Source organism: Natator depressus, chromosome 3 (assembly GCF_965152275.1).
Source record: "Natator depressus isolate rNatDep1 chromosome 3, rNatDep2.hap1, whole genome shotgun sequence".
Classification (NCBI taxonomy): Eukaryota; Metazoa; Chordata; order Testudines; family Cheloniidae; genus Natator; species Natator depressus.
Window position 1 is genome coordinate 146,475,276 of NC_134236.1, and position 10,187 is coordinate 146,485,462.

The following is a 10,187-nucleotide window of genomic DNA, read 5'->3' on the forward strand; positions in this document are numbered from 1 at the left end:
ATGAATAATTTATTCACTAAATGTTGCCCTTTAGTTTGCTTGCAAATTATTTGTGAGCAGACTTCAATTTTCTCGAGATTTTGTTCATTATTCCAAAAATGCAAACCGTACTGTTCGTACAAGCCTCATTCAGCCTATGAGTTCTCATTGATCTGCTCTGCTTGTTTTGTTTTTATTTATTTACTATTCATTATTTGCTATTTTTGTGGTAAGTGGTTGCTCACACAAATCACATGCTGTTTCTTCTTCCTGAGTGGAAGAATGAAACTTCTGTAAACAGGAGGGGGGAAATCAAAGGTTTCCAGTTGTTCACGCAAACACTTGCAGTGCGGATCTTCCTATGGTTGCTTATTTTCACAAATCATAGAATCATAGACTTTAAGGTGCTTTGTGAGGAAAAAAGATCATCCCTGGCTAACAAAAAATAAAAAGGGTCACAAATCAATCATTTTTTAAATGAACAGTTATTTGTGAATATTCTTTTAGCATTTGCTCAACTCAGCTCGTAATCTTCTGAAAAAATCTCATGAAGACTTTAACTTTCCATGTTTAGTCTCAACCCATAGGTGAACATTTCTGAAAATGCTGAGGAAGATCCCTTTGGCTACTTTTTAAATTAAAAGAAAGTTAAGTTTTTATTCATCAATAACTCATAACAGCTCAATTTTAAATCTTTGCCCAGCTAGTTTTGCATGATGAGTTAAAATAAGTTTTGGGGGAAATAATTAAACTAAAGTTAAAAGTGATTGTAAAATAGCACCAGAGCATGCTCAGTGAGCATGTGTTAAGATTTTGATGAAAACTAAAAAAGTATTACTGTTTATTATTTGTATTACAATAACAGCCCAAAGTTCTTATAAGGATGAAGGGCTAAGTTCTGTATAAACACAGAATAAAAGTCAGTCCCTGCACTGAAGAGCTTACAGTCTTAGAAGGACTATCCTCTACTTGTTTACATTAGAGGACTGAGGGAACTACATGTTTTCCGTTACAATGGGGCCAGCATGGACAGGGTTCCTTGGTGGAGCAATTTGCAGGTGGGAAATTGGAAATCTCTCATTGAAAACAGAATTTCCTGTAAAATTGCTGTGAAATCAGGGATAACAAAATTATGGACACTTAAAAAAAAAAAAAAAAAAAAAAAAAAAAAGGTTGATCCTGGCTCCTCCCATTGCTATATGTATTTCAGTTGTGAGTTAAATGTATATCTGAATCTGTGCAATGGGCATGATCATCAGAGTCTTGGGTGAAATCTTGCCCCCACTGAAGTCAATAGCAACAGAATTTCACTCTTTGCTTTCAAATTCCCTCTGCCTTTGGGTCTGAAGTGCCTCTGCGTTTCCAATTGCAAAAAGTAGAAGCAGTAAGCACAGAACTGGAGGAGTTGCTAAGCAGCATGCTTCTGTCTTTTGCTCAAGCCTGTGGAAGTCATTGCGTTGCTGCTTTCTGGTGGTGTGCTCCATTGATCGGGAAGGAATGAGCCAGGAGAAGCAGCTACTCTCCATGGCATCTCTGTGTGACATATCCAAGCAGCATTAACTCACCCCCATCCTCCCAGAAGGAAGCTTTGTGCAAGGAGAGAAGCCAGTAGGTTGATAGCTTTTGCAAGAGCCATATTAATAGGGAAGATAAAGAAGCAGGGAAGTACCACAGAGGGGCCAACTTTTCTGGCAGAGTCCCTGGCATCTATATAGTCTAAAGGCCTTGCTTTTTGTTTGTTCTCTGAGGCCTCAATCTCCTTCTGGTCCAGGGGACCATGCAGCAGCATGTGATGCAAGTTGGACTTCTTGATCTTTTCTTCTGCCTCTTTCCCTTCTGTGAAAAAGCTGGTGGGAGGGGAGGGCTGGTTAGACAGGTTTAAATTCTTACATTCCTTTAACTAATTTGTGGGATTTAACATATTTTTCAGTTAATTGAGTGTTGAAAAATGCCAAACTGACATTGACCACCTCAGAGAGTTGAAATCTTCCGATTAATCTGCAGAATAGGTACTGCATGAGTGGTGACCATGAGTGGTTACCCCCCCGCCCCACATATTGCCTCACCAATGTGCTTCAACCTGGACTGGGAGGGACATCCTCGAGGGTTGAGACTAGAGTTTGGGCTCCAGGGGCCATACCTTTTTGTGGCATCTTTGCTGCAGGTGTCTAGAAGGGTGCAGTTTGCTGTATACTTGTGTTTGAAATCTGTCCAGTAAGTTACCGGACTGAGATGGCAATAGTTTTATTATAAATAATTCCTATATTTTTTGCAATAAATCACCAGAAATGGATGGGTCTTATGCAAGAGTTCAAAATATGTAATATATCATTAGAAAGAATTTATTCCCTGGGGGACTGAAGGATTGCCACCCTTGTACCAATTTTTTTAAATGGTGCTAAGGGAAATTCTAAGAATGTATTGACAACTTACTTCAGTGCCTGGGAAAAATAGATCAGAAAATGGTTACATTAATAAAGCATTTAGAGGAGTGATGTCCAGATAATCCAGGATCAGTAATGGTAGCATAGTTTCTGTCATGGTAAATACTTCCTTTCTAAGATGACAGAATTGTTTGAAAGAGTTAAGAAAGTAGCGGATAAACGAGGAAATAAATGTGTTTAGCTTTTCAAAAGGCTTTTGATAAAGTCCCTCACAAAAGACTGTTAAGGAAACTTAGTAACCAGAGAGCAAGAAGTAAATTTTTGGCATATATTAATAACTTGTTAAAAGACAAAAAGCAACACAAAAAGCATGTTGCAGTCTCTCAAGGATCAGTAATAGGACCTGTTTTCAATATGTTTAATATCCTCCTGGAAGATGGGATGAATAGTGAGGTGGTGAAATTTGCTGATGACTCAGTCATTTAGATTAATCAAGACTTGGAAGAATGAAGAGGAATTTTATAAGACTAGAAAATTGGGCAACATGACAGAGGAGAAAATTCAGTATAGATAAGTGTGGGCACATTGAAGGGCTATGAACTGGTCGTAACCCCTCAGGAAGGAGACCTAGATGTCATTATGAACAGCTCAGAGAAGACTCAAAAGTGCTGGGATATATTGGACAGTAGCTTTTTAGCACTTCCTAATGAAGATAACTTTATTTATCTTGAGGTGGTGTCAAGCTAATTTATTTTCTTGGCTCTGCAGTGTACAATTGACCATATTTTGATGTTTCACCTGGGTTTGTTAATATATATATATATATATTTGGCCATCTGGCTGAGTTGCACTTGGCACAGGCCTGGAGGCAGGGCAGGGGTGGTTTATATCACCTCTGCTGCTCCCTAATCCTTGGGCTGCTCTTGTATAGTCTTAGGGCTGCTCTAAATTGCATGCCCCTGGGCAATGGCCCTCCTGGCAGGCCCCATTTCCCTTGGTCAGGCCCCACTGCTGAGGGGTGAGGATAGCACTGAGCCACTACTGGCTCTGCCTCTCTTGGGAATACCCCTTCCACTAGGGAAGTGCTCAGGAGACCAATTAAAACAGCTCTATGGCCCCTGTGCCCCAGTGGGCTGGGAAAGAGGGGCCAAGAATCTAGCCCAGTAGTGTCACACTTATGTAAAACCAGTGTAACTGAGATCAGAATTAGGCCCATAATATTATTTCCCTTATGATATGGTATTACATACCTAGCTTAAGGGCATATTGAGTTTTTATTTGCTTTCTTCTGAAGCATCAAGTACCAGCCACTGCCATGATAGGATAGTAGGCTAGATGGACCATTAGTCTATTCCACTACAACGCCTTTTGTATGCCTTTTGTATTTCACATAGCTATCCAACAGAAAAGTCATTTACAAATTGTAGATCCAGGCTGAATTCGAACCAATGATGAAAATGAAAGACTCTATAGACCTGTCCCAATCCTCACCACTGCAGTCTTTATTCCTATTTAAAATAGATTCAAATGAGGTTTATAAAATAAATTAGAAATGGGGAAAAAAAGAGATATTTCAGGAATGTTCCCTACAGTGCTTTGTGTCGTCATGTGGTAAACATCAGCCTAGTCATAGGGCATCCAGCCCTTTTTTCGTCAAGACTATGCTACAGTTTGAAAGACTTCACTATTCATAATTTTTTTCACATTTGGCCTACATCTTTTGTGCTTAATGTCATCCCATTATTTCTAGTTACACCCCTTTACAATTCCTAACCCCTCTTCTGATAGGATAGTTCCCAGGTGTGAGTGTGTTCTGTTTGCGCTGAAGAGGTTCCAACTTTTCCATTTACAGAGCGGAAATGAGGACTTCACAAATTGAACTCGATGGTTCTCAATCTATGACATTTAATGTGATGACTGAATGCTTTGGCCTGAAGGTGGTGACGAGGGGTGAGGAAGGCTAAATGCTCATCCTGGCACACAGGGCAGATTAGAAATAATATATATTTTCTGCTTCTACTGCTGGGATATGGCATGGGGCCCAGGAAAATGGCATAAGATAATGGAGCCTAATGAAATGTCATCTCATTGATATAGATATATAAAAAGATCTTCTACACTTTCCACAGTATGCATCCGATGAAGTGAGCTGTAGCTCACGAAAGCTTATGCTCAAATAAATTGGTTAGTCTCTAAGGTGCCACAAGTACTCCTTTTCTTTTTGCAAATACAGACTAACAGGCTGTTACTCTGAAACCTCTCATTGATACTGTGAGCCTTGACATTCATTTCTTCTTGATTTCAGCTCTTGATGATCTCAAATATGACCCTGTAGCCTCAGTCTGCATTGCAGCTATAGACACCATAACAAATATTGAGACAGCTTGTTTGCCTGAAGCAGAATCTCTCTCCAGATTGAGGAGGTTTTTCTGTTCTCTGCCTGTTCAAAGAAAGAGGAAGATTTTTAAAGACAGAGAAATCCCATTAAAGTTCAAGTCCAGCTCAAAGCAATTGAGAGGCAAAACCGTCCCTGAAGATACCTTAACAGCAAGCCAAGAAGAAGGGGGAAAGAGCATGAAACAGAAGCTATGGAAGCTCACAAGGAATATGAAAAGGGAAAGACTCTAATGTTGTGGAAATACCTTCCTCAAAGGTATTTTCTACCCTCTCACATCCCAGTAATTATTGATTCTGTTGAATATCCTACTGAGAGAGGTCATGTGAACTAGAATGGGAGGACTGCCACTCCCCGACTACATCTGATGGGTTACAGTTGTTGAACCTGAGACAAGAAATCCCATTGTATCTTCCATATTAACCCTCCTGGAATGTGTTCAAGATCCCATTCTCCAGATATATCCGATACATACTTCGATATAGTCCACTGTATTCATGTAGCCATAGGCCTCAGAGAACCCCATTCACCAAACCAAGTGAGGATGTTATTTATTTATCATGGAGGAGAGAAGGCAGGCAATATACCTGTAAGAGTATCTTAGTTTTTTGTTCAGAATCAGTGATTTAGAACATTTGTTAATTTCGCAAAAAGAAAAGGAGTACTTGTGGCACCTTAGAGACTAACAAATTTGAGTATAAGCTTTCGTGAGCTACACTGAATGCATCCGATGAAGTGAGCTGTAGCTCACGAAAGCTTATGCTCAGATAAATTTGTTAGTCTCTAAGGTGCCACAAGTCCTCCTTTTCTTTTTGGGAATACAGACTAACACGGCTGCTACTCTGAAACCAACCATTTGTTAATTTGTAACTCTGAAGTTTCAATGTAAGAATATTCCACTAGAACACCTATGAACAGGGATAGAGGGCAAAGTTAAGGGCTTTTTTTGTGTGGAACTTTTAGTCCAAATTTCCTAACTTTTTGAAATGGTTGTCCTATGATAAAGATGAGGTTATTTTCAATTATTGGATATTTGTTTACAAACAGAATTCTGCCTCAGTCCCCTCCCCCCCGCCCCAGCCCCTGAAAATACAGTGCCTGCCATTAAAACCTTAGCATCTGTCAATCTGGTTTTTTGCAATCAGATTTTGAGATTTTATAATCTCCACTTCTTGTTTATTGCCAATAGGTGGAGATAGTGCACTCTGCATACAGAAGCCCAAGTTTGTCCACTTTCTGGTCCCATGTTAGTTCCTTTTGCCCCAGTTCAGCCAGAGCTTCAGTGCTGAAGGAATCTGATTACTAACAGAAGTGGCGACTGCATGCCACCATGTTGCATCTACAGGCTTCTCTGCATAGCGGCTCTGGCCGTACTTTTGTGTCTGTGACCCGGAAAATATATTCCTCCTTCCTTCTGAAAAATGTAAAAGTGTTCAGTTATTTTGCAAAGGTGCATTTACCAAGATGGCTTGTGTTCCTGGTCTGGATTTTGGTCTTTTATGTAGTTCACTCTTTGGAATGAATTAAAGAATTTATCCAGAAGAAAATGAAGGAAAATCAGGAAAAATTACATTGTATTTGTTGATTGCTATTCTGGCACCAAAGTAAAAATGATGGTGGCACTTCCCTTTTACAGCTTCCATATTGGTAGCAAACACTGGGGATGTGCACGCAGCATTACAGTAAGTGTTCTTGTTAACCCATGCTACTTTCCTTACCTCACAGGTGCTGTAGCTGCACGTTAAAATCAGAAATTGACTGTGCTGATGGGTCTGCAAACCCTCCAGTAGCTGCTAAGAGAGTGAAAAAGCAGAGTCACCCAGAGCAGCTGCTGAACCAATTGAGGGAGGAAGAAAAGAGTCAGGGGATAGTTTCCACCTCATTTGGCAGTGGGACATGAGGAAGTATTCAGGTCTGATGGACATGAAGGAGAAGGACACAGAAGATGCAGGAACAGACGCACGGGACAAGGAAAGTGACACCCTCAAGCCATTTCTTCGGAGCACAAAGCTGCAGATGGAGAGGGTCAGACCTGGAGGGGGGAGTGCACACAATGCAAAAGGGACCTGCAAAATCAGGCCGTGGTTATTCTCTACATGACAGAGGGTTTCCATACTGTCCTGCCATCTGCCTACCACATAACCAAACATTATCTACCATCAGCTTTACTCTAGCAGTTACCACTTCAGTTACCTCCTACAAGCTATACCCTCCTCCTAGCACAAGTGCCAGCTCTGTAGTCTGGTTGTGTCCCCGCTTCCTTCTGGCCAATAACAATAGAGTTAATTTCCCCTCCCTCTGGTTTTGCTTTGTTTGCTAGTGTTCATTAACGGTTGTGGGGGTTTTAAAATAAATGTTGCAGTGCTATTTTTCTGGAGTGATCACCACCCTGTGAGCAAAGGTTGAGTGCCCAAAATGATCATTACAGTGCCTTTGTCTGTAATCACCCCGATCACCAGGCCCATCACAGGACCTTGCCTTGGCACCAGTCTAACTTGCGTGTAAATAAAATCAAGTTGTGAAATTACAGTAGCACTGGTGGATGTCATCCCTAACTATGTTGCCAGTTGTTGACAGCAGTAGTGGGTTCCTGAAACTCCATGGGCTTCTTACTAATAAAATGCTGCATCTTGCATTGCTTCTCTTATGAGCGGTAGCTGACTGCATACATCAAGACACAATGGCTGTCAATGAGAATCCAACCCAAAACCTTCAGCACCAAAACTACAGGTTTCTCTTGAGCTAAAGGAACACTTTTATAGCTGTAAATTTGTAGCAGGCTGCTATAATCTCTGTCCCAATCAGCCATTAGAGGGGGAGACAAGCATGTGTACTGAGGGCTTAATCCTATTCTCCTTGTAGTCCATGGCAAAACTCCCATGGACTTCAGTGGAGGCAGGATGGTGCCTTATGCTAGTGTATTACATTTCCCCCATGCGCTCACAAATGTCAAAGGAATGTTACCTTTGCTAGACTGAATCAAACCAGTGGCTCATCAGTAGTGCAGTATCCAGACACCAACAATGGCAAGTATCAGCCTTCAGAAGAAGGTACAAGAAGCCTTTTCAGTAGGGAGTCAGGGAATAACTTAAGAGCAGAGGAAGTTTCCTTCTATACCCCATCAGTTAAGGGCTGCATTATGCCCTTCCAATGTTATTTTTATTGATACTAATTTAACTCTGGATGTTGTTGTTATCCATATAAATATCTAATCCTTTTTTTTAATCCTGCCAAGCTTTTGGCCAAATAATGTCTTGAGGTAATGAGTCTCACAGGTAATTGTGTGTTGTGTAGAAGAGAAGTATTTTCTGCAATATTACACAAAATACAGTCTGCGGCAATAATGAGTATAATCAGTGGATTTATTTGCTCAGAGAGGCATCTCCATCAAGTCTCGAGCTTGCCAAAGGCACATTTAATCAGCATTCTGCACCACCTGAGTTGGTGGTGGGAGCAACTTTTGTCCCCGGTGGTGTAAACCAAAGGAGTAGCAGGTGAGAAGGGTGTTTCAGAATCACAGTGTAGCCAGACACCACATCTATCGCTACTGTGGGGAAAGAACAAAGTGCCATTCTGCCCTTTCTCAAACAGGCCAGTGTTCTAGAAAAGGTGCATATCTTCAGGTATTTTGGTCAACTTGCCTACGTGAACATCAGGCACCTGGCCTAGTAACACACCAGGGGTTGCCTCAATGGAGCAGTAACCCTTTTGATTCCTGGTCTCCACTGCTTCCTTGTGTGAATGCAGAATGGGTAAACCTCTTCCATCTGAAGCATTTCCACCATTTGGGAAACTCCTTTGGTGGTCAAACCCTTCCATTATCTTGGGGATATATATTGTATTTGGATCACGTGCCTCTGCAGGACTTTGTTTATTGACAGACACATCTCTGTCACACAAGCACATGCTGTTTCCAGATCAAACATATGTGTCACTGAGTGGTAATCATCATTGGTTGCCAGCTTCCACAGTACCATATCCACTGTCTTGTCTACGTTGATTGGATTTTGATAAGGTTTTCACTTAAAATTTTACTTAGTCTTTTGCAGCACATGTATAGAAATGAAAAATGGGTCTGTTTTGAACACTGTGAAAAGGAAACAACTTTGAAATTTTACAAAAAATAATTGTACGTATTTTTAAATGGCGCTACTTGAGTGAAAATGTCAAAACAGCATATTTTAAAGGTGTTACACACAGGAGTGCTGGTAAACTTGACTGAACTTTATTTCCTGCTTCCAGATGAAAATAATGCCTTATGCACCCCAGCCCAGGAAAGCAAAAGGATAGCATCTGTATACTTCATTTGGGAGTCACTGGTAGGAGGCAACAGAGAATTCAACAGAAGGCTTTTATCAAAAATGGGAAATTCTCCACAGACTGCTAATGTACCAGGGGTATCGAGAGCAAAAAAACCCTTGACTTGCTTGAAAGGACCACCCTGGCCTTGTTTATGTGCCTTTGGACCCAGTTCTTGTCTCCAGATTTGTCATATCTGTGTAGTCAGTGGGCTTGAAGGGACAAGGCTGAGGCCAAAACTAATTAATACTTCTTAACAGTTTTGAGGGGGGGGGGAAGCATGGATCCTCTAAACCTATGATACAGCTATTTTGCTAATGCAAAATTACACTGATAATGATATTTTTTCACTTTGTCTAATCTGCCTTGTAAATGAGCATGACTCTCATTTTTAATTAATAAAAAACTATTGTACAAAGTTTCTTCTGTAAAATCCCACTATTTATATATGTGTATTACTGTTTGCTCTCTAATACAGAGGGTATACTTTTACTTTGGCTGTAAAATACTATATTTACAGTATATTGGCAGAAAGCTGGTTGCTATAAAATATCAACCTAAATTCTGTGCCAGAATGGAGTTTCTACACAAAATGCTTGTATTCTGTGTCATAACGATGCTTCTGTTAAGACTGTTCATGTGATGAAATAATGTCTGTGATGAAATTCATATTCTTTACCACATGGCCCAAATACCTGGGTTTTATAAACAATTCCTTTGGCAGCCGCACAAAAGAACCAGTGGCTACCTAATGTTAGTCCAAACCTCAGTTTGCTTTCCCAGAAATTGCATTCCTGATGCCTTTCCCACGTTTGGAGGAGAAAGTAAGGTGGTTTGTCCAAAAACAGCAGTCCCACTAATTTTCCAGAATGTGTTTATGAAGGTATATTCATATATCCTGTTCAACAAGGGAATTCTACCGTTATGTAAATTAAGTGCATATTTTTAATCCAGTTCTTGATCTATGGAAAAGTACTATTCACAAGTCAACTAATTCATATAGTGAAATTGGGAGGGAGGAGTTTTGTATTTTTCCTTTTCTTCTAGCAGTTTTGATGTATGGGATTAGGAACACTGATGTATTCATATATGGGCTGAGTCCTGGGGTAAGAGAAAACAAAGTGGTTATA

General features: G+C 40.4%; 1 protein-coding gene across 1 annotated transcript in view; it reads left to right on the plus strand.

The window, feature by feature from the left end:
- LOC141984127 (maestro heat-like repeat-containing protein family member 7) overlaps positions 1–7,203 on the plus strand; it is a 40,363-nt gene extending 33,160 nt beyond the window's left edge. Inside the window, exons 22-23 of the mRNA XM_074947074.1 lie at positions 4,669–5,016; positions 6,484–7,203. Coding sequence (XP_074803175.1) covers positions 4,669–4,991 — 323 coding nt within the window. The 3' untranslated portion in view covers positions 4,992–5,016; positions 6,484–7,203. The remainder of the gene's footprint in view (positions 1–4,668; positions 5,017–6,483) is intronic.
- Positions 7,204–10,187: the final 2,984 nt, after the last annotated feature.